Below are 24801 nucleotides of genomic sequence, written 5' to 3'. Positions count from 1 at the left end.
ACAAGGACTATGGTTAGCCAAGTGGGGTCATTGACTAGCCAAAGTGGAATCCTTTGCTACAGAGGCTACATTTCAGTTTTGGATGTGGCCACAGTGTACAAAGAGGGTCGGATGACCTAGAAAGATATAATGGCAGCATCTCCTAAAATTTAGGGAACTGCTATTTTGGGACCTGAAAATGTGTTGGCGTCATTACCTCCGGAATGACAAAGGGAACATTTTCTTACTCTGCCGTGAAGTCAACTGGGCAACCGGTTGGGATATTTTTAGGTGGCAACCCCGAAACGGGAAAATGCTTGTAAATGTGCCAAGTGGCACATTCTGGTGCAGTTTCTAATGCAAGAGAGAGTTGGCGCTGAATTTGAAGGGAAGAAGGGCTCATTTGCTGATTTTGTCACAGGTTAAGAGCTATGGAGTGCTTGCTTTCCCTCTTATGCACAGTGCGGTGCCAGGAGTGATGCCCTGCACGCTACGCACTGCCCTCTCTCTCCCCTTTGGCAGTATGTTATGCCCCTCTAGTGGGCTCTTCATTTGACCAATGTACAGTTGTGTGGGTTCATGCGCGATTGCCGAGGCAAGAGCCTCTTGCACAGGTACTGGATTAGCTAGCGGCTAATCCCCCCGCAGGTACAGGTGAATTCGGAGAGGTTTCACGCCAGAAATCTCGTCCGATTCAAAGGGCAAGTAGCCCTACAGGTGCGGGAGCTCGAGGACTTGCTAGGGATGTGACCGGCACGCGAAACGGAGCCCGAAACAGTGAATTACAGCCTGCTGTGTATTTTTGCAGGTTTAGGGTTTTGGCCCTAAACGGACCCTAATACCCCCAGGAGGTTCGGGGACGCAAGGGGACCGCTGTACAGGCGATCTGGAGCATTTTCAGGGCTGAAAACAGAGAATTCAGCGTGCTGCAGATTCTCGCCAGGTTTTGCAAAGTGCCCGTATGCGTCGGGAAAGTTAGTCAATGCGTGGGAATACTGACCGTGAAGGGTTCTAGTACAGTTATGCTGCCGAAATCGGGCTGGAACAGTGGAAATTCAGCCGAGTTTGTGCGGGGCAGCTTGTAGGAACCACAGCGTTTATTCCCTCTTTTGAATAATAAAGAAATACCGAAAGGGGCGCCTAAGTTAGGGGCCAATCTGGTGTCCGTCTACTCATACAGGTGCAATCTAGCAGCCTGTATCCCTCTCCCCTTTGCAGTGTCTTGAAAGTACAGGTAAAATAGACGACTAATAATGGGTGAAAGCTAAATCAAGGTTTAAAGTAAAGTCTACCGCCCTTTTTGGATCAAACAGGCCGGTTACACGTTGACTCTCCACCAACTGGTCACATGCTGTACATGCGGCCGAGAGACCACTATGCACAAGCCAGCTCCCTACTGCTGTGGCTCTGTGTGCAACCAACCACTGGAACAAAGTGACGCGCCTCGGCTGTCTGGAGTCTCATAGCCTCTGCCAAAAAGCTGCCAAGAACTCAATTGTGAGGCCCTCCTCCTGCCAATGACGTGCTGCAGCGGGGCGGGCCTCTCTCTGTGCTGCCAGTATATGACGTCCAAGCCGAACAGTGTACTGAAAGAAAGGGACTCCTGGGCGGTCTGCAGAAGAGAAGGGGTCCCTCCAAAGCCACTCACCAGGATCCCACTGTACTCGTGCCAGTGGACAACACTCCCAAGCCCATAGCCTCCAGTGTCCTGTCTCAAGAGATGCTGGGTCAGGGTCTATGACGCAAGTCCTCCCACAGATGCCCACAACTCGGATCCTCTGGAAACAGCACTCTGCTACCTGCGGGGCCTCTACTGCAACTCGCTGTAATCGTCCCCCACCCTGAAGCTCGAAGAACAGGACTCGGACAGTCTCTGAGCAAGCCCTGACTGAAATGAGAAGGCTCCCATCCACCGGGGTGCTACTGGCTCGAGAGGCGTGAGCCACTCAGCTGGAACTGACTCTGAGATGTCCTGACACATGCTCTGCACCCCTCTCATGCCCTGTAGCTGGACAGTCTGCATCTCCTCCGACAAACCTGTGAGCTCTAGCCAGTCACCTAGAAAGCGAGCTGGACCAGCTGCCATGGGACCCCAAGAAACATGAGGCCGACTCCCAACCAAGTGGCCTCTCTGAGTGCTAACCATGGGGTTCCAGACGAGGGGCTGCCGTAGGCGCTCCTCTGTGCACGTCGGCGGTCTCTGCTCTAGGCCACGCCGTAAGAGCTCCCAAGATCGAAGCAAACTCACAGCAAATCGGTCCTCCAGTCTCTTGCTCAAACCAACTCCGCGTAGCTCTGTAAAGATCCATCTGGTCGAAGGTTGCCAAGGGCCTCTTGACTGAGGCACCCTGGCACGAAGCCTCTGCAGCAAGAACTCCTTCCAGGGCTCCTCGCCTGGAAGAAGTCCTCTGACGACGAACTTCCCAAGAAGGGCTCTGCTCTGCTGTGCTGGATCAATGATCCCAAGCTCTCCCTGAGAACAAGGAAGTGTGATGACTGACCAAGCCACCTTGGCTCGGGCAATCTGAGAGTCGCGACCTGACCAAAGGAAGTTCCTCATAAGCCTCTCTACCTAGCTGATACAAGAACTCGAGAAGATCCAGCAAGAAGTGATGTACCACATAGTCGCCAACAACACCTGGTTGGCAACTACTACTCTACCAGCCAGCGAAAGTCGTGCTGAGCTCCAATGTAACAGCTTTCTCCTAATGGACAGGAGAAGAGGAGCAATCTGCTGCTCGGGGGACAAGTCCAAACCAACCTGACAACCCAAGTACCGAACTGCAGTCCCTGGAGAAATCCACCTGAAACCCTCTCTTGGCATCCAATCTGGCACAAGAGCACTGCCAACCGAGAAAGCCACTGTCTTTCTTCAGTTGATCAGTGCGCCCAATGCACAACAGAAGGTCTCCAAAGCCTGCTCACATCTGTGTAAATTGGCCTCCTGGCCCTCTAAGTACAAGGCCGAGTCGTCGGCAAACTCAGCGTCCAGAAGCTCATCTCCCCGTATAAGGAGTGCTAAGCCTCTCAGACCAACCTGCTGTGACACCAAAAATCTGCTCATCGCCTCCGCATAGAACAGAAAGAGAAAGGGGGCAAGAGGACAACCCTGTCTGACCGATCGTGTGAGCAGGAAGCGCTCACCTCTACCGCCTGCCAAAAGCACCTGACTGTGAGCCTGTCTGTACAAAGCTGACACCCCTCTGATCCAAGCATCTGAGAAGCCCATCCTGCGTAGCGTGCCCTCTAGAAAGTCCCAGTCAACTTTGTCGTATGCCTTCTCAAAATCGAGAAGAAGAATCACAACGTCCTCCCCACGGAGTCGTGCCAAGGCAGAAGCCTCCCAGAAGGTGAAGATGTTGTCAAGGATACTGCGTTCCTTGACAAAACCTGTCTGAGTCCCATGTATAAGACTCTCCAAAAGTGGCTGAATCCTCAAACTCAGAGCCTTGGCAAGAATTTTGTAGGCTGAGTTTAGGATGGTGATGGGGCGCCACAGACGAATCTCATCCAAGGAGCCACCCTCCTTTGGAATGAGGTAAATCAGGCCCTCACTCATGCTATCCGGCATCACTCCTGTGAGCAGAATGTACTGAAAGGCACTACACAGATCTGGGCCAAGCAGGTCCTAGTACTCCAAGAAGAAACTGGGAGTCAGCCCATCCTCACCTGGATAGCTACCACGAGGGAGGGCCCTAAGAGCCGTGTGCAGCTCCTCAAGCTGAAGAGGTATCTCTAGCCTCTGGCGCATCTCCTCAGTCACAAGACAAGGCATCCGTGCCCAAACCTGCTCCCTGCATGCATCCTGTCTCTTTGACTGGGGCTCAGCCGACAGTAACTCACGGTAAAAGTCAGTAGCAACTGCACGCATATCCTCGGGCTCACAAACAATTGACCCATCTGGTCTCCTCAACTGATTGACCTTGGCATGCGAGTGCCGAGGTCCCACTGTCTCAAAAAAAGCATCAGTCACTCTGTCACCCACCTGAGTCCACTGAGATGCCTGTCGGTGAAAGGCAAACTCATGGCGCCTCTCCTCTGTGCAAGCAAGCTCCTATCGAGCCTGCTGTAACTGCTCCTCCAACCATGGACTGTCTGGATGCTGCTCCTGCATCCTCTGTAGTGAAGCAATGCCTCGTCTGAGACGCTGCTGCTCCTCTCTCGCTGCAGCCCGTCGAGCCAGAGACTCCTGTAGAAAAAAGTGGCTAAGCTGAGCTAGGCCTAAGGCCACTCTGTCTGCAGGTAGAGCCTGGCTGTCCATGCCCTCTGTCCAGAGAGCCTCTACCCTCTCTTTGAGTGCTGAGTCCAACAAGACCCACTCTGGGATGCGAAGCATCGTGCTCCCACTCCTCTGCCTGTCTGCCACTGTGAGGATCACTGGTGCATGGTCCGAGAAGGATGTCCCTGCCAGGATGTCCACTGAGCCCCCCAAGTCAATGAAGTGGTCACTAGTGTAGAAGCGATCTATCCGCGATAGATTCACTTCTCCCACTCTGCGGTCCGATCTAGAGAAGGCAAGACTCTATGGAGGCCTCACAAAGCCAGAATGCTGCCATGTATCCGAGACCCTCAAAGTCATACACAACCTCTCCCAAGCTGCTAACTCGACTCCATGCACAGTAGCATGGCTGCCTCCGATCCTGTCAGAAGGGTCCTCCAACATGTTGAAGTCCCTTCCTACACACCAATGGTCAACCTGTGGCAAAGACTCGACAATCTGTGACCAAAACTCTGCACGAGCACTCGCCACATTGGGCGCATAGATGTTCAGGAAGCCCACAAGGCCACCCTGAAGTTGCATAGTAATCCATTGAGCCCTGCCTGGCACAATAATCCCTCTGCCCACAATGGCCTGCTGCAATGAGTCCGCAATAGTCATACATACCCCACCCAGGATGCCTCCAGGTCCAAAAGCAACTGACCAAAAGGTATCATACCGTCCACGCAAAATCTGACCACATCGCCGAATGCGGCTCTCAGACAAATGGTGCTCCTGAAGCATAAGGAGATCAATCTCTCCTCCCACAAGGCAACGCTAAAGCTCCTGATGCAATCGGCCCCGCTGTCGCTGAAACTGGGGCCCACCTAGTCCCTGCACGTTCCACGAGACGATCCTCATGGGGAGCGAGAGAGAACAGATGCTGCCGCAGCAGCAAGACTGGCTATATTCGAGGCTGGCTTGGATGGGGAGTAATCCGCATTCGAGCGTCCTCTAGATAGGCGAGATTGCAGTGAGTGCCTGGCCCACGCCCAAGCAGAGCGAGCCGTGCGTAAAGCAACCTCCTCTGTCCAGGAGTCCTCATGAATGTATACATAGCAAGGCAAACACTGCGTATCAACAAAAAAGTATACCACAATGTGCCTACATCCAGCTGAGTCTGGGGGTGTCACCGCAAACTTGGCTAGTGGCCACAAAGTCTGCAACAAATCTGTAACTCCAAGTTCTCCCATGTGGTGAGAGAACTCGAGAACCTGTGTATACAACCATCCCACCACCGAGTCTAGGGACCACTTTGTCTCGGTCCTCCCACAGAGGGGGAAGGAGAAACCAACGGCTGAGTCCAAGGCCTCTGTTTCCCTAGCGGCGAGGAACAAAGCGTGGACCCTGAAGCAGGCTGCCTCGTGGTCTGCTGCGGAATCGCCGAGGAAGCGAGTGAACCCGTAGTCGAAAAAATCCCAGCGGCGTCGGAGGTCAATGCTCGTCAGACCACGAGGGATAGCTGCAAGGGAAGATGTCTGAATCTGCAGAGGGGGCCGCAAGAAGGGTTGACCCTCTCTCACTAGGCGACTCGTGGCAAAGGCGCTGCCAAGAGATCTCCTAGCCGCCGGCGAGGGACCAGTCTCCTGAGTCGACTGTGGTACTGGAGCAGGAGGAGGGAGAGAAGGAGCTGGGGGGGGCGGAGGAGAAGAGAAGCGGGGTGGGGCGACAGAGACAGGAGGGCGAGGAGGGGAGTAGGCGGGAGCAGAGGGCGGGGGAGGGGATGTGGAGGAGGAGGGGAAATCTGAAGGTGGGGCGGCTGGCGAGGGTGAAGCTGAGGTGGAGGCTGGCGTAGGGGGCTCCTCCTGCTCAAGAGAACCAAAGCGGTTCCCCGTGGGAACCCACTGCTGCTGAGTAGGCACCCGAGGGCCACTCTGAGTGCCAGGCTGTCGCTGTGGCCCCTGGCGTCGACGGCCACGGGCCTACTGCCACCCCTCCTCCGTTGGAGCCCCAGGCTCGGAGGATGGCTCTGAATCTGTGCGCTGTGCCGCTGGCTGTGGCTGCGGCCCAGCCTTGGCAGGCTGGGGCTGAGGCTGAGGCTGAGGTGCAGGTTGTGGCCTCCTCCGTGGACAGGCCTTTGCTAGGTGGCCCATCTGTCTGCAAATGAAGCACTGGTTCGGGAGACCTGAGTACTCCACACTCTGTCTAAACCAACCCCCACTCACCCGAGGCAGAAGGATGACCTTCGGGAGCGTGTGGGTATCTCTGACCAAAACTCGAACTGAAGGGATGCCAGCCGCCTTGACAGCTACTGATGTTGCCGTACGAGGTGTCTCCGCGACAGTCCCGATGGCGGAGCCAATCCTGGAGAGAAGTGGAAGGTACTCCCTCCGTAAACCCGGAAAGCAAATTGAGATGGGGATGTCTGCCTCCTCTACAAGCACATCTGAAGTCGGGTCAAAACCATGTCGCCACTGTCGAAACTGGGCGCGTGATGCTCGGATGGCCAGTGGACTCATAGCTATGACCTTGGAGGCCATCTCGGAAGTCTCAAACTCGATCTGGTAGTACCCCCGTCCGAGAATCTAGACATCCAAGATCTTGCCCACCTCTGCGAGAAGGCAGGCCTAGAGAAGGTCTCGCAGCTCTCCTCTGCTAGGACGGGTGCCGAGAACCTTGCAGATGACAGAAGTCGCCTGCAAGCGCTCTACCTCTGCGGCAAGGCTCGCTTGCTCTGTCGGCGAAAGAGCAAGTCGAATGGTGGGCTCAGCGGGGTCGGGCGAGGGGGCTTTAGGCGAGTCCCTCTGTGGCTGAGCTGGAGCCTCCATCTGTGTCTAATGCTGAGTCGAAGAAGCAGACGGTGAAGGAAGTCTGCAACCGAGTACGCCGAGCACTCGTCCAAAGAAGAAATGCTGCAAAGCCAGGTGTAGAAGACCTTCGGGAACAGTGAGGACGACGGGGGGAGGACGGAGAGAGCGGCGAGCGAGAGACAAGAGGCTGCAGACGGGGTGGGGGAGAAGCGGCCAGGGAGGGGGGGAGGGTAGCGGACGGGCTGGAGGGAAGGCAACGGACGGGCGGGGGGGCGGCACGGGGCGAGGGCGGCTGGCAGCAGCGCACAAGGAGGGGGGGGGGGGGGGGGGGGGGGGGGGGGGGGGGTTGGCCTAGGCAGCGGGAGGGTGAGGGAGGCAGCGTGAGGGCGAGGGGGGGGCAGCGCGGGGTGGCAGGAGGCAGCGCGAAGGGGAGGGGGGGCAGTGCGGGGGCTGGAGGAAACGCGAGGGCGAGGGGGTGGGGGGGGGGGGGGAGGGGCAGCGATGGCGCAGCAGGAGGGGGGGGGGGGGGAGAGCGTGCAGCAGTAGCGAGGGTTTGCAGATTCTCTTTATATTCATTCGGATCTTAGACCATGATTTATCGGCAATGTAGCTAGCAATCACATCTAGGTCCAATCGGGACCTCAACGATGTCCGATTGTCTAACCCCTATTGCAACCATGTCTATTCGATATCAATCAGAGCAAAATGCCGCAATCGTTTCGTCTATCAGTTCCTGCACTCACAAGAAGTCAAGAACAAATCAGTATCATTATCAGGAATTCCATTTCATAAAGTCATCTAGCAGAATACTGTCAGCTCTCAGTATCCCTGAAGCTCAAAGAGACATCAGTGACTTTAGTATCAAAATCGAAGCATCTGTTGACAAAGGAGCGGAGTAACTCCCCTCTTGTGCATCCCACTGCACCAGATCTTCGGCCAAGCTGAGTTTCTGGGTTCCGTTTGGAGTAGACTATGCTAAACCAAAACATCGAGGTAAAGTTTCACAATCCGAGGAGTATCTGCTAGGTCCTCCTCCTCCATCCACTTCGCATCAAATGCAGGAAAGTTCTTGAACTAAACCAAAAACCGCCTTCGGACTTTACCTTTCTTCGTATCGTTATGTGCCAAAATCTGTTCAGGAACAAGGATCTCCTCGTTTTCTTCCACTTCGGGTTGCTCATCAGGCTCCCCATCATCAGGCACATCACCCTTAACAGGGTTCAAGAGACTCACATGCAATGCATTACGAATCCTCCAAGTATCTGGCAGTTTCAATCGGAAGGAGACATCATTTATCTTGTCAGTGATCTGGAAAGGTCCGTAGTATCACATACTAAGCTTTGGAAAAAGCCTCTCCTTTCCCTTTTTCTTTCTTAGGCGTGCCTTCTCAAAAGTAAGAGCACCCAATCATCCTCCTTCAGTTTCAAGTCGCGACGATGGCGATCCGCTGCCTTTTTCTGTCGTTCTTGAGACTCCTGCAAAGTCTCGCGAACCTTGGCAAAAGCCGTATCCAAATCTCGCGAATATTCATCCGCTTCCAATTTCTAATCTTTCGTGCTCAGGAAGGATGGAACCTTCGCAGCACTTTCAACAATCTCACATGGCGTCTTCCCCGTCGAAGAGTGTATCCTGTTATTATAGGCAAATTCCACCAAAGGTAAGTTCTTTTCCATTGAGTCTTCTGATCCGAGATACAAGACTTCAATAAATCTTAAATCACTGAATTGGCAATCTCAAATTGCCCGTCAGTCTGCAAGTGGAACGATGACGAGAACTGCAACCGCGTGCCAATGTTCTCCCAAATTGCCTTCCAAAACAAACTCGTAAATCTGGGGTCTTTGTCGGAGACAATCGTCTCAGGCATGCCATGTAATCTGAAAATCTGGGCCACAAACAGTCTCACTAAGTGATCCGGCTTGACTGTTTTCTTCACTGGAATTAACTGAGCCTGTTTACCAAACCTGTCAATAACAGTCCAGATACCATCGTGACCACTCTGTGTTCTCGGGGAATCAAAAAAAATGAAATCCGTTTCAATATTTTCCTAGGGGCGGGTGGGTATGGGTAAAGGCTGTAACAATCCCTGTGCCTTATGCCTGTCAAACTTGACCTTCTGGCATACCAAGCAACTGCGCACAAACTCTTCCACATCCTTCTTGAGTCTCTGCCGCGGTGACCCGTAAAAAGTGGACAGTGGCATTCAACATAACCTTTTCCCTCAACGGCTGTGTAACGCACAACATAGTCTTTTTTCATCAAGTAGCCTTCCCGAAGGGAGTATCCAGCTACTGTCTCCCCATCCCGTATCCGTGTGAAAATATCTGCAAAATCTGTATCTGTGGCATACTGATCGACCATATTCTCGAAGCTCCTATGATGTATCGCGGAAATAGCCAGAACCAACGGTTTCCGAGACAAAGCATCTGCCACTACATTCTTCTGTCCCTGCACATGGACAATCTCGAAGTGAAACTGTGACAAGATGTTCGCCCACCGCATCTGCTTTTCCGAAAGCTGCTTCTGTGACAAGAAGTAGCGCCAACTCTGATGGTCTGTAAAGACAGTGAAATCCGCTCCGAGTAGGTAATGCCGCCACTGAGTAAGAGCATGGATAACCGCCAAAAGCTCTTTCTCATAGATCTGTGTTGTCATCTCCGGCCTAGATAACAAACGGCTCTTGTAAGCTATGACATGGCCTTCTTGCATCAAGACCGCACCCAGACTACGACCACAAGCATCACAATATACTTCAAATGACTTCTACAAGTCCGGCAAAGTCAAAATAGGTCCCGTAGTCAATTTCTCTTCAATGTCCAAAAGGCAGTCACCTCTGTGGGTCCCCACGAAAAAGGTACTCCTTTCTGTGTCAAGGTATGCAAAGGGGAAGCAACCTCTGCAAACTTTCATATGAACCGCCTGTAGTACGAACACAGTCCCAAGAAGCTTCTAGCTTCATGGACATTCCTCAAATCGGGCCAATCACGGATAGTCTCTATCTTGGCCGGGTCCATTTGCACTCCTGCTGCTGACACAATGTGTCCCAAAAAGTGTATCTCTGGTAGGAAAAATTCACTTTTCTTTGCATTAATCACTAGCGTGTGATCTCGTAATGCCTGAAAGACTTGAAGCAGATGATCTCTGTGTTCTGCCTCATTCTTGCAGAAAACAATGATGTCGTCAAAGAAAGTGCCAACAAATAGTCTGTACTCTCAAAAAATCCTGTCCATCATCCGATGAAATGTCGCAGGAGCATTGGTTAAGCCAAAAGGCATCACCAAAAACTCAAATAACCCAAAAGTCGTTTGAATAGTTGTCTTGTAGACATCTCTTGGCGCTATCTTGATCTGATGATATCCACTCTTCAAGTCAATCCTGCTAAAGCATGAGGATCCCTGTAACCTGTCGAGTATATCATCGATCCTAGGAATCGGAAATCTGTTCTTGATGGTGATTTCGTTGAGAGTGCTATAATCGATGCACATTCTCCAAGCTCCGTCTTTCTTCAAAACCAACAACACTGGAGAGCAACACGGTGAAGTACTAGGCTGGACAAGACCCTTTTCCAAGAGGTCTTTCACTGGGTTCATAATCTTTTCATTCTGTACTCGGCTCACACGGTAAGGTGGCCGATTCGTTGGCGTGCTTCCAGTTATCAGATCAATGGTTTGATCTTCAGGCCCTCTGAAAAGCAATCGGCATGAGTGTGGAGAAAAATCTTGGCGTTCTTTTGATCAGGTCAAAACATATTCAACCTTTATTCATCGTTCAGTTCTCTCCCAAAAGAATGAGTAAGACACTGAAATTCATCAAGTACAATCTCTAAGCCCTTCATTTATCAAAGTCGCTTTCTCGGCCCGGTAGTCAACCACTGCGTAGTTCTTGTGGTACCAAGGGATCCCGAGTAGAACGTCACTCGCGTGCCCTGAACACCCCTGTCATTGCAAACAAAGTTTGCCAATGCTCGGTGTAATGGCAACATCCCATCCGGGTGCCAGTCGAACTACCTCCGCCTGTGGCGTCAGTCTGTCGGGCGTAATTCCAAATCGAGCCGCCAATTCCAAGTGAAAAGAAGTTGGCCTTGGCTCCTTCAAAAGAGCTTCCTGATCCTTCACTTTGCCCCAAAAGCGGCAAAGTTTGTACTTTCATTCATTTGATTCGGTGCAAGTCCCACACCATGTGGTACCAGTTCTGCTTTTCTATCTGCCTTTTCTGCCACGTTCCTCAGCTGCTCTCAAACTCTCAGGCCTGTCGTCGTTCTTATCATTCTGTTCTTTCTGTGCCTTTTTAGGGCACTTCGCGGATATATGTCCATGTTCCCCGCATCCAAAGCACTTCCCCTCTCTAATGAAGCGAGCTCTCTCCTCAGGAGTAAGCTTGGGTCGTGCATCCTTTTTCTCTGGGTTGCTCTTTTTTTCTTTCTACTTTCGTTCCCAGAAGTCTGTTCGGCTCGTTGTGTCATGGCCTCATCTGTGGGGTACGTCAGACTGCCAGAGTGAATGGCAAAGCCCCGCTTCGCATGACTCATCAACTCCTGAATAGAAGTTGACTTCTGTTCCAAGCAGTGATCTCGGATTTCTGTAGGTAGACTCAAGGTAAACCGCTCAATCTGTTCTCTGAACGAGATCTTCTTGAATGAAGAGGCGGGTAGAAAAGAGCTCCAGAATCTTTCACAATAAGCATTGATTGTATCTTTCTTGGTCATCCAAAGATGGTTCCAAGCAGCTCGTATATCTCGTTCATATTCTTGCATCAACCAAGAAGAAATAAAAAGCTTCTTAAATTTCAGCCATTTAATTGGCGCAGTCTTGTTGAAAAGAAGCGTGGACCACCAAGTACGAGCATTCCCCTTAATATAAGAGGTAGCTCTCCGAATCTTGGAGTGCTCTGAATAGCGTCCTCCCGCGAAAGCGATGTCAAATTGTTGTATAAAAGACAAAGCCTTCGAAGCATCTGAGTATCCTAAAAAAGTATCAAACTTGATCGAGTGGCCACCCTCCTTAAACTCTTGGACTTTCTTGCTTTCATCTTCGAGAAAGTCATACTGGTTAGCTTTGTAAAAATTCTTCTTGTTCGCATAAAACTTTCCGTCATCGGAATCTGAGTTGTCTGTAGACGAGTCCTCAGTAGAACTGTCAGTCTCTGGGCGAGATGTAGCCTTCTTTGCCTTTTTTTCTTGCCGTTTCCGAAGCTTTGTTTCTTGCTTCGCTTTTTACCTTTTCTGTCTTCTTCGCTCGAATCCGAGGAGCTAGAAGAACTATAAGAAGAAGAAGAAAAACTGGGTACTCCTTCAAATCGAACACGCTTCTTCCGTTTCTTTGCCTTGTCAAATGTCAACCGATGACCCAAATATCCCGGGAAGTTTCTTTTGCTTTTTGCCGTGCTTTTTGGCTTTTTTTTGCGCGTCAAAAAGCTGAGCAATCCGTGCATCAACCACGTTCTCCAGTTCCTTCTCCGTATATTTTCTTGGAGGCAGAAGGTTTCTTGAGAGCGGGTTTCGGGAGTGGTGTTGTGGTTCTCTGCCACTCCATCTGTACCTCTTCCAAAGAGGTTTGGTTCATATATTTTGCCATCTTGGGTCCTTGGCAAAATTGAGCATCATCTTTGTTGCATCGCCAATTAATTGACAACGCTCCATCTCTCTTTGCTCCGCCTGAGTAGGCCGAGGCGGGCCATACTCTCTGTCTGAATCTTCGTTGTGATCCCAGCCCGCATCTCCAGATGCAGAGGGAGTCGACTGATCATTGCCTGAAGCCATAGGTGCCGCGGAAAAAAATTTCGGGGATCGGATTTCCCGTAGAAGAGAAATCGGCCGTGCTCTGATACCACTGTAACAGACTTGGACACTCCAAGTCAAGAATCAACCGCGACAGCACCAAATAACCACTTCAAAACAAATCACAGATCACAATAGATGTACACTGGCCAGGCGGAGTTCCGTGCCTAGAGATATTCGCCCCAAAGACTGGCGCCCCTTTCGGTATTTCTTTTTATATTAATCAAATCAAAGTACAAGAGAGCGGTTAGGGTTTCACTCTCAGACTTTGCGTCCAGATGCTCTCAGACGTGAGGCCCTCACCACTAATTTAAAGGTTACAAGGGATGCCCAAAAGCAGAGCCCCAAAAGCTTTTCAAATCAAAAGCATCAGTTTTCTCTCTCTCTTAGAGAGTCTTTTCTCTTTTTTTATAAAAAAAAGCAAAAGCAAAATTCGCGTCGCTCATCATTTTCCCAAAAAAAAAAAAAATTTCAGCCTCCGCGACTTCCGGAAATTAGGGTTTCTGGCAGAAATTAGGGTTTCTGTTGTCCGCCACGTCATCACTTTGTGACAGAAGTCGTCCGAAAAGCTGTCTTGTAGACATCTCCTAGTGCTATCCTGATCAGATGATATCCACTCTTCAAGTCAGTCCTGCTAAAGCACAAGGATCCCTGCAACCTGTCGAGTATATCATCGATCCTAGGAATCGGAAATCTGTTCTTGATGGTGATTTCGTTGAGAGTGCTATATTCGATGCACATTCTCCAAGATCCGTCTTGCTTCAAAACCAGCAACACTGGAGAGCAACACGGTGAAGTACTAGGCTAGACAAGACCCTTTTCCAAGAGGTCTTTCACTGGGTTCATATCTTTTCATTCTGTCCTCCGCTCACACGGTAAGGTGGCCGATTCGTTGGCGTGCTTCCAGGTATCAGATCAATGGTTTGATCTTCAGGCCCTCTAAAAAGCAATCGGCATGAGTGTGGAGAAAAATCTTGGTGTTCTTTTGATCAGGTCAAAACATATTCAACCTTTATCCATCGTTCAGTTCTCTCCCGAAAGAATGAGTAAGAAACTGAAGTTCATCAAGTACAATCTCTAAGCCCTTCATTTATCAAAGTCGCTTTCTCGGCCCGGTAGTCAACCACGGCGTAGTTCTGGTGGTACCAAGGGATTCAGAGTAAAACGTCACTCGCGTGCCCTGAACACCGCTGTCATTGCAAACGAAGTTTGCCAATGCTCGGTGTAATGGCAACATCCCATCCGGGTGCCAGTCGAACTACCTCCGCCTGTGGCGTCAGTCTGTCGGGCGTTATTCCAAATCGAGCCGCCAATTCCAAGTGAAAAGAAGTTGGTCTTGGCTCCTTCAAAAGAGCTTCCTAATCATTCACTTTGCCTCAAAAAGCGGCAAAGTTTGTACTTTCATTCATTTGATTCGGTGCAAGTCCCACACAATGTGGTACCAGTTCTGCTTTTCTATCTGCCTTTTCTGCCACGTTCCTCAGCTACTCTCAAACTCTCAGGCCTGTCGTCGTTCTTATCATTCTGTTCTTTCTGTGCCTTTTTAGGGCACTTCGCGGATATATGTCCATGTTCCCCGCATCCAAAGCACTTCCCCTCTCTAATGAAGCGAGCTCTCTCCTCAGGAGTAAGCTTGGGTCGTGCATCCTTTTTCTCTGGGTTGCTCTTTTTTTCTTTCTACTTTCGTTCCCAGAAGTCTGTTCGGCTCGTTGTGTCATGGCCTTATCTGTGGGGTACGTCAGACTGCCAGAGTGAATGGCAAAGCCCCGCTTCGCATGACTCATCAACTCCTGAATAGAAGTTGACTTCTGTTCCAAGCAGTGATCTCGGATCTCTATAGGTAGACCCAAGGTAAACCGCTCAATCTGTTCTCTGAACGAGATCTTCTTGAATGAAGAGGCGGGTAGAAAAGAGCTCCAGAATCTTTCACAATAAGCATTGATTGTATCTTTCTTGGTCATCCGAAGATGGTTCCAAGAAACTCGTATATCTCGTTCATATTCTTGCGTCAACCAAGAAGAAATAAAAAAGCTTCTTAAATTTCAGCCATTTAACTGGCACAGTCTTGTTTAAAAGAAGCATGGACCACCAAGTACGAGCATTCCTCTTAGAGTAAGAGGCAAATCTCCGAATTTTGGAGTGCTCTGAATAGCATCCTCCCGCGAAAGCGATGTCAAACTGCTGTATAAAAGACAAAGCCTTCGAAGCATCTGAGTATCTTGAAAAAGTATCAAAGTTGATCGAGTGGCCACCTTCCTTAAACTCTCGGACTTTCTTGCTTTTATCTTCGAGAAAGTCATACTGGTTAGCTTTGTAAAAAAGAAAAGTTTTCTTGTTCGCATAAAAGTTTGTCATCGGAATCTGAGCTGTCTGTAGACGAGTCCTCAGTAGAACTGTCAGTCTCTGGGCGAGATGTAGCCTTCTTTGCCTTTTTCTTGCTCTTTCCGAAGCTTTGTTTCTTGCTTCGCTTTTTGCTTTTTCTGTCTTCTTCGCTCGAGTCTGAAGAGCTAGAAGAACTGTCAGAAGAAGAAGAAGAACTGGGTAAGCCTTCACACTTGACACGCTTCTTCTGTTTCTTTGCCTTGTCGAATGTCGACCGACGACCCAAATATCCCGGGAAGTCAATGTCTTTCTTCTGCTTTTTGCCGTGCGTTTTGTCTTTCTTTTACACGTCGAAAAGCTGAGCAATCCGTGCATCAACCACGTTCTCCAGTTCCTTCTCCGTATATTTCTTGGAGGCAGGAGGTTTCTTGAGAGCGGGTTTCGGGAGTGGTGTTGTGGTTCTCTGCCACTCCGTCTGTACCTCTTCCAAAGAGGTCTGGTTCATATATTTTGCCATCTTCGGGTCCTTGGCAAAATTGAGCATCATCTTTGTTGCATCGCCAATCAATTCACGACGCTCCATCTCTTGCTGCTTCACCTGAGTAGGCCTAGGCGGGCCATACTCCGTGCCGGAATCTTCGTTGTGATCCCTGCCCGCATCTCCAAATGCAGAGGGAGTTGACTAATCATTGCCTGAAGCCATAGGTGCCATGGAAAAAAAATTGGGGATCGGATTTTCCGTAGAAGAGAAATCGGTCGTGCTCTGATACCACTGTAACAGACTTGGACACTCCAAGTCAAGAATCAACCGCGACAGCACCAAATAACCACTTCAAAACAATTCACAGATCACAATAGATTTGCACTGGCCCGGCGGAGTTCTGTGCCTAGAGATATTGGCCCCAAAGACTGGCGTCCCTTTCGGTATTTCTTTTTATATTAATCAGTTCAAAGTACAAGAGAGTGGGTCGGGATTCACTCTCAGACTCTGCATCCAGATGCTTTGAGAAGTGAGGCCCTCACCACTAATTTAAAGGTTACAAGGGATGCCCAAAAGCAGAGCCCCAAAAGCTTCAATTCAAAAGCAACTGCTCTCTCTCTCTCACACAGAGTCAAAACTTGAAAGCAAAAGCATTCTCTCTCTCTTTCTCATTGCGTAGAAAAAAAGCAAGATTCGCGTCGCTCATCAGTTTATTTTATTTTTATAGCCTCCGCGATTTCCAAAAATTAGGGTTTTTCGCATATATTAGGATTTGCAGGAATTTTAGGGTTTCTGGCAAAAATTACGGTTTCTGCTGTCCGCCATGTCATCACTTTGTGACAATTTCTGGTCTCTCGACTCCATCTGCTCTCTTAAGTGTGGGCTGTTGTTACAAAGCGATGACGTGGCGTGAATCACGGGTTGATTTCTGGCAGGAAGCGTAGTGGAAAATGTGGGCGCTGATGTGGCACTTGGGTATGGGAGTTGCTTTTCCCGCCAGTTATTGGAATTTTAAGCGCCAGAGCTTTTGGGTGCTAGTTTTCCACGCTTTCGCCCTCCAACATATGATCAGAGAGGAGGCTATGCAAAAGGAGATAGAAGAGTTGAAGGCCCAATTACAGAGAGCAATAGATGAGCTAAAGGGCAAGGCTCTGGCAATCGCTGAAGAAGTTCTAGAGAACCCCTTGAAGGACACAGAAGGCATAGAATTTATAGAGCTGGATGCTCCTAGCACAAAAAATGCTCCAGATGAACTAGAGGTACCACTAAACAAGTAGAAACCAGTACTACTAAAGTGGTTACAACCCTTAGCATCGACGCTGAAAAGGAGTTACTAGAGGCAATCCTTAAAGAGGAAGGTGAAGGGTGGAAAGGGTGGGAGTGGAAGATTCTCCATTCAATAAATGTTGGCATGGTCACTCCAAAATAAGAAAAAGGACTTGAAGATACTACGGTTAAAAGTTTTTTAGATGACTATGGTTTACAAAATTTTGTTAAAGGGTATGCATGAATTGGTTGTACACTAGTTACCTCTGATTTCAAGGGTGGTTGCATGTAGTAGTCTTGGTAGCTGGTAAAATAAAGTTTACAAGTTCTATAATTTTACAAGCAAAAGAGCTTCTAAACATACAACATGTGAAAGGGCGCAACCAATTTGCATACTAAAAGCTGTGTGAATATTTTAATATTAAAATGTGAAAGCACTCAAATATTTTAAATAGTAAAAGCTCTTACAAGTGAATATTTTATTTATGATATTTGTAGCAGAGGAAATTGAGAAGAAGAAGAAGATCATGAAGAAGTGTAGGGACGAGGTTGAGCGAGAGGAAGCTCTGCTTGAGTTACCTGCAAGGGAGGGTGTTCCCGTTGCACAACTGATGATACTCTTGCCAAACAACCGCGACAGTTAAGAGGTGTAGATTTACATAGATCGACTTCTTGCTTTTGCACAAGATCCCCTCTATGCCAAGCACATGCTCTCTACATGCTGATTATATTGTATTGATTTCAGAGTCACCAGAGGGCCTACAGAGCCATTTGAGCGCCTTGGATGAGTTTTGTACAGACAGGGGACTAACAATGAACCTTGGGAAGACCAAAATCATGATCTTCCACACTTCCAGATTAGTCCGGCGAGCAGCCACATTGCAGCAGCAAGAGGACCAGTACAGGTGGTCACCTCCTACGACTATTTGGGAGTCACATTCACTAGCAGATAGACCCTTCTCCATGGCATAGGACGCCACTGACACTCACCCGAGGATATGTAGCATTGGCCATGCTAGAGCGAAGATGTCATCAGGCACACTTTCAGGAGCCCCACACATAGGGGTGGCTATTTAAAACCTTAGTCACTCCAACCCTGATGTATGCAGTAGCGATGTGAGCACTTGGATAGACAGATAGCCAGTGGGCACAGATAGAGAGACCATGGATCTCTATGATTTCTTGCATGTTTCGAGGCAAGCACAATGTACCACACGACATCATAAGGGCAGAGCTTGCTAACCCCCCCCCCACCATGGTAGTGGAGGCACTCTTTCAGACGATCTTCTTTATTCAGAGAGTAAGAGAGCTCCCGGCTGACAGACTTACACGGCGAGCATTTGAGTCAGCTATACACATAGCAGAGTCTGGGTATGAAAGAGCATGGCACACACAAGTTAGAGCATCGTTTGGAGCACATGGCCTCGATCTTGAGTGTAAGATGCAGCGGAAGTGAATGTTGAACTTTGCTCAAGATGAGTCCAAACTCTGCTCAAGGGTTCCTTTTACTTACGGAAGTGAGAGCCTTCCGTTCCTTTAGTGAGAGAGTGCAAATGATCATAAACAAAGTGGATAAACACTGTGAATGAAGGTGCTGAGAGAGAGAGAGAGAGAGAGAGAGAGAGAAGAATACACCAGAAAAGTTGTCAAACCCTCCTCCAAGGGCCCCACTCTCTATGGCGAGAGAGGTCTATGCTATTGATTGCACAATCCTCGTACAATGGTCTAAATGCAATGGACTTGCCGACGATGTCGACGACGAGAGATAGGCTGAAAACTGAAAACGCGAGGGGCTGAAATCTGCAAATCTTGTATCTGCTGAATTCTGACTCTATGTCGGTGACGACAATGATGAGGACGACGTGGACAATGCGCTGAAAACGTAGATGCTGAAATCTGCGAATAGTGGGCTGAATCTGCAAACGCAGGCTGATCTGACCGTGCGACAAGGATCTGCTGCGGGAATATCACGTGACACATCCAACCCTATGTGTCCATGGACAAGCTACAGCATGACCAGGGTTCAATTCAGTCAAGTTAGTCTAGAATAGGAAGTGATCTGACACTTTTGTGAGTTTGTTCGCAAACCGTGCATGACCAGACACTTAGAGTAGATGCATATCCTCTGGTTGCACACAGCATGATCATCAGCATTACCATCAGAATTTATAAGGGGAATTTTCCAATGCATTAAACCTATTTTCTCTATTTTTGACATTTTTCACTTATTTATTAAGTGACTTTTGTTGGGAACTAGGTAGGGCAATTTTGCTAATGAAATATATAAGAAAACCAGAGCTAGCACTTTCTAGCAGAAGAGGCAGCAAGAGCATTGCTCAACAAGCACCTTCTGAAGCAAGACTACCCCAAGAGCTTGGCGTTTCCAGCCAAAAGCCTAGCGTTTTCAGCATGGGAAACCATCGACTTTAGCCATCCTCTACAACGTTTTCCAAAGCAGCAGAACCAGCGTTTGTAAAGCAAATCAGCCCCTGCACTTGGCGTTTAGCAGCAAGAATTTCAGCCTGAGGTTCATCTTTTTCCAGCCTGCTGTACCAGTGTTTTTCAGCCCTAAAAGCCAGAGTTTGCAGCCCATTCAGCCTGGCGTTTTTCAGCCCTAAAGCATCAGCGATTACATAGACGAATTTCAGCGACAAAACAGCTTCAGAATCAGCGTTTTTCCACAGTAGCCCTTCAGCGTTGAAGCATTCAGTTTCAGCATTAGACTCGTCCTCGTCGTCAACACCATCTACCTCGACAATCGCAGCATTTAGACTCATTGCATCAGCCCCTTGTATCAGATTGTGCAATCAATAGTAGACCACTCTCCCCATCGAGAGCGGGGCCTTCCGAGGAGGGTTTTACAATGTCCCGATGTCGTATTCTCTTCGCTCTCTATCTCTCAGTCTCAGCACCTTCACGCACATTGTCCATTCACTTTGTTTGTGTCCATCGCACTCTCATTTTATAGAACGGGAGGCTTTCCCTTCCATAAGCAAAAGGAACCTTGAGCACGATCGGATCACTCATCTTGAGCAAAGTTCAACATTCACTTCCGCTGCACTTATATTGGTATCAGAGCTTTGGCAGTGTTCTGTATCACTCAAGGAAAGAACCACATAATTTTTTTTGCTTATTGCGGTCGCACGTAACCCAAGTCCTCTTGGGCGTGTCGATTCCTAATGGTGTTTTTGAAGAGTGACAAAAATCTCAAGAAAGAAGGGCTTGTCCAACCTCCCCTTGTGCCTCTTTTTACTCATTGAGAGCGGACTGCGCACTTCGCGACCGGCCAATCGAAAAAAGCAACCTTGGTGTGAGCGCAAAGCCGCCAAGGGGTGCGCCCGCGGAAAAGAGCAGAACTCGGGTGAAGAGAAGATCCTTCTCTAACACAGATTGCATGCGAAAGAAGAACCTCAAGAACCTCAAAAACTCAAGACTCCCAAGAACCCAAGACTTACAAAGAACGCAAGTTCCTCGTGAACTTAAGAACCAAAGATCATAGTGTATGGTCATCACCTGAAGCCGAATGGATACTTCGCATAGAGGTGATGGGCATGAAAGTAGTGAAGAAGAATTTCCTCACCATGGAGGTTTTCTTGACCCTCCCCCTTCGCCATCTACGCCAGGGATTGCACACAAATCCTATGGAGGCTTTGGTGAAATCAATGATGGATATGATGGCACGACAAGAAGCGACTCGCGTTGCCTTGGAACGCGAGCGCGATGAACGAAAAGAAAGAAAAGCAGAATGAAAGGCGGCTCTTGAGCAAGCACGCTTGGAAGCCGAAGACAGACGCGAAGTAAAAGGAACCTTTGAGCACAGTTCGGAGCACTCATCTTGAGCAAAGTTCAACATTGTCAAGTGACACATCCAACCCTATGTGTCCGTGGACAAAGCTACAACATGACGAGAGTTCAGTTCAGTCAAGTCAATCTGGAATAGGAAGTGATCTGGCACTTTTGTGAGTCTGTTCGCAAACCGTGCATGACCAGACACTTAGAGTAGATGCATATCCTTTGGTTGCACTTAGCATGATCATCAGCATTACCATCAGAATCCATCAGGGGAATTTTCCAGTGCATTAAACCTATGTTCTCTATTTTTGACATTTTTCACTTATTTATTAAGTGACTTTTGTTGGGAACTAGGTAGGGCAATTTTGCTAATGAAATATATAAGGAAACCAGAGCTAGCACTTTCTGGCAAAAGAGGCAGCAGGAGCATTGCTCAACAGACACCTTCTCAAGCAAGACTACCCCAAGAACATGGCGTTTCCAGCCAGAAGCCTAGCGATTTTAGCATGGGAAGCCAGCGACTTTAGCCATCCTCTGCAGCGTTTCCCAAAGCAGCAGAACCAGCGTTTGTAAAGCAAATCAGCCCCTGCACTTGTCGTTTAGTAGCAACAATTTCAGCCTCAGGTTCAGTGTTTTCCAGCCTGCTGTACCAGCGTTTTTCAGCCCTAAAAGCAAGCGTTTGCAGCCCTAAAGCATCAGCATTCCATAGCCGAATTTCAGCGACAAAACAGCCTCAGAATCAGCGTTTTTCCACAACAGCCCTTCAACGTTCAAGCATTCAGTTTCAGCATTAGACGACTCCTCGTCGTCAACACCGTCGACCTCGACAATCGCAGCATTTAGACTCATTGCATCAGCCCCTTGTATCAGATTGTGCAATCCATAGTAGACCACTCTCGCCATCGAGAGTGGGGCCTTCGGAGGAGGGTTTTACAACGTCCTGGTGTCGTATTCTCTTCTCTCTCTATCTCTCAATCTCAGCACCTTCATGCACAGTGTCCATTCACTTTGTTTGTGTCCATTGCACTCTCTCATTAAAGAACGGAAGGCTCTCCCTTCCATAAGTAGAAGGAACCTTGAGTACGATCGGATCACTCATCTTGAGCAAAGTTCAACATTCACTTCCGTTGCACCTAACAGGGAAGGTGAGATCTGCGAGGTTTGGCAGCTGCGGTACGGAGTCTAATTGCTGAAAATGCAAAACGCTAGGATGACTGCATGTTGCAAAAACGCTAGGCTGATTTGTTGTTTGCAAAGTGTCACTTGTATATAACTTAAACTCATGTACAAACATAAAAAAGTTCAGCCAAATATAAAAAATTTGCAGGTTTTTTCTCGTTGTGTCTTCTTCATGCTTTTTCATGAAGTTTTTTCCCTCGACTAACCTTTCCTATGTGTAGTCGGGCCATGGCAGCTTGCTGCTCGCGCCAATTTTGCACATAGAGGTGCATAGATTTGAAATTTGTGGTCCTGAGAACTTTTGTTGCAGAATATGCAGAGAATTTTTGAGGCTTGAAAGTATCCCTTTTGGACTTGTGGTTTGGGAAATACATCTATACCCCGCATGGTACAGGATATGGCAGTTTGCAGGCAATTTGGTGTAGAGTGAGTTGTGGAAGTTCGCTTGTTTTGTGGTGTGTATACACTTCAAAATTGTGATTTTAAAGAACCTTTTGATAAAGAGGCAAGCTCTTTTCCTCAAGTGCATTGGTCAGTGTGTGCGGTAATTCCATGCCATGGCAGGCTTCCTAGTTTCAGTGGTTGTCTTTTGGGTGGGTGTGTGCTTGTAAATTCCCAAGGGATTACTTACCTTCGAGTTTTGGTCTTGTGAAAGTTCTTTTGGTACGTTTTGCAGTGCTGAATTTGTATCTTGAGCGATATTGGGAGACATTGCTATAGAGGTGCCCCTTGCTATTATTTTCCAAACAACGTGTTTGTAGAAGATGTCTAAAGTGATCATTAGATACAACTTGATGATATGAATCAAATTGGGTTGCTTAGAATTAAAGTCAAATCGCAACCTTTTAATTCTTTACCACCATTGAATATACAGCTAGTAAAATCTTCATCAAACATAAACTTTTCAAAATGCTGAATACATGCAACAATACCTTAGGAGGTGAAATAACAATTTTTAATAATAAACTAGCCAACAAACCTGTTTTCCTGCAAGTGGTAGAAGAAGTGCAGGCCATAAGTATTGAGAAATTGACAGTATACTTGCTAGCTCATTCTCTGCCTCAAAGCAGCAGTTACGAACTGTTCCTATCACCTGCATAAATAATCTCTCTCTCTCTCTCTCTCTCTCTCTCTCTCTCTCTCTCTCTCTCTCACACACACACACACACACACACACACAAAAGCAATATATTATACTAAAATAAACATCTCAAGGGCACAGGCACAATATTCAAGGTAAACTATACAAAATATGCCGACCACCAGAAAGGTGTGAACCCAATGTTCATATCAATAACCAAGACTACTACTTAATTTTCATCTCTCAAATCTCCTAATGCATAAATTTTGTCAAGCCTTTGAATAACACACACACACACACATAGAGAGAGAGAGAGAGAGAGAGAGAGAGAGAGAGAGAGACGGAGTTCCATCCCTAGATAGCACTAGCCCCAAAGACCGGCGCCCCTTTCGGTATTTCTTTAATATTGCTTCAACAAGGTACAACTCTAGGACTCTGCTATGCTTCTCCACGTGGTAGAATGCTAGGGGGAGAGAGCCCAACATACATATGTAAAGGCCCTAGGCCTGCCAAAAGTATCTCACATGAAAAGCAACGAGTCTAAAAGCTATTGGTCCAAAAGCAAGCCCTTAGAGGGCTGGTATGCGTTTTGCGTTACCACATCAGCATGCTCACGCAATTTGCGTGTGTGTGTGTGTGTGTGTGTGTATATGTGTGTGTGCGTTGTTTTATTTTAGGGCTTTTAGGCCCCTTGGCTCGCTGATGTTTTGTACGTTGGTCGGGTTAAGATTTTTAATCCTCCCTTTGTCTATTAGGCCACTCAGCAAGTTGGGTAGAACTTCTTCTTCTTCTTCCGTTAGGGTTAAGGTGTGTCTGCCGGGATCTATTCCATTAGTGGTGCCACGTCACTAACTTGTCACATACCCGTCTCTTAAAGAATACCTCATTTACACCTACGTACACCAACAACTCCAATATTAATTTAAAATTATTAGCTTGCCATAGGAAATCAATGCCTATGCTCCATGCTATGCATCATACTCTACAATGCAAAGATGCAATAAAATCTTAAGTGTTTAAATGCACTGGGTGAATCCATGGAAATTAAGCTAGCTACAAATACCTCGGTTGCATTTGAAAATCTGTCAAATATATCTTCATTCTCCCAGTCAATATGGAAAGTATGTCATAGGTGTACACCATTCCAATGCATATACAAATGACATTGGATCTCATCAAAAGGCAAATTCCCAACTGATGTCTCTTTGGAAGATGTTCACTTTTGTGACTCTCTTCATGATATGACAGACGCAACCCATCAGCCATACTATGTCAAATTCATAATCATAATGATAACATCATTTGTCATAAATTTATACAAATTTCATAAATTTTAAAAAAAAATTATGGTTATTATCGTCAATCGATTCATTCCTAAGTCGTCGTCGCTCCCAAATGCTTCCACATGCATGTTCCTCGCTCCTATTACCTATTTTCTCCACAAAAATAATAAGAGATTCCAAAAACATTAATTTTACACATGCTGAAATTTTTTGTAGAAACCCTAATTTGTTACTGAAAAGCCTAATTTTCCAAAATTATCAAAATCGAAATTCGTTCATGTCAATGCATAGGGCTCGTCGAAATTGTCAACTTTGACTTTTGTTGCATATGTCAACCTTGAAGAGATTTTTAGAGGCCTTTGCAACACATAAAAACATCAAAAAGCATGTTTTAAAGCTTTTTAGAGCAAAAACAACTCCTGTCTCTTCTTCTCCTCCTCCTCTTATCGATTCTTCTTCATCCAATTCCATAGCTTCCATCTGTAAGTTGATGTAGGACCGAGTAGTCCGATCATCCGTTGGGTTCTTCTTTTGTTACTTGACCAGATACACCAATTGTCAAACCATGGACAGAGCATGAGTCTCTTCTCAATGCTTCTCAGTTGGTGAATTTCCCCTTCTTTGTTGTGATCTCCAT

At 47.8% G+C, this 24801-nt stretch overlaps 1 protein-coding gene across 2 annotated transcripts in view; it reads right to left on the bottom strand.

Annotated features, from left to right (window-relative positions):
* Positions 1-24801, bottom strand: part of LOC147419107 (ARM repeat superfamily protein) — a 114558-nt gene that overhangs the window by 46077 nt on the left and 43680 nt on the right. For both annotated transcript variants that reach the window (XM_086505364.1, XM_086505365.1), the window contains exon 6: positions 22780-22893. In XM_086505364.1, the coding sequence (XP_086361490.1) occupies positions 22780-22893 (114 nt within the window). The remainder of the gene's footprint in view (positions 1-22779; positions 22894-24801) is intronic.

The sequence above is a fragment of the Adiantum capillus-veneris genome, chromosome 29 (genome assembly GCF_014529385.1).
Source record: "Adiantum capillus-veneris isolate H3 chromosome 29, ASM1452938v2, whole genome shotgun sequence".
Taxonomy (NCBI): domain Eukaryota; kingdom Viridiplantae; phylum Streptophyta; class Polypodiopsida; order Polypodiales; family Pteridaceae; genus Adiantum; species Adiantum capillus-veneris.
This window is presented reverse-complemented; position numbering and strand designations above follow the sequence as displayed.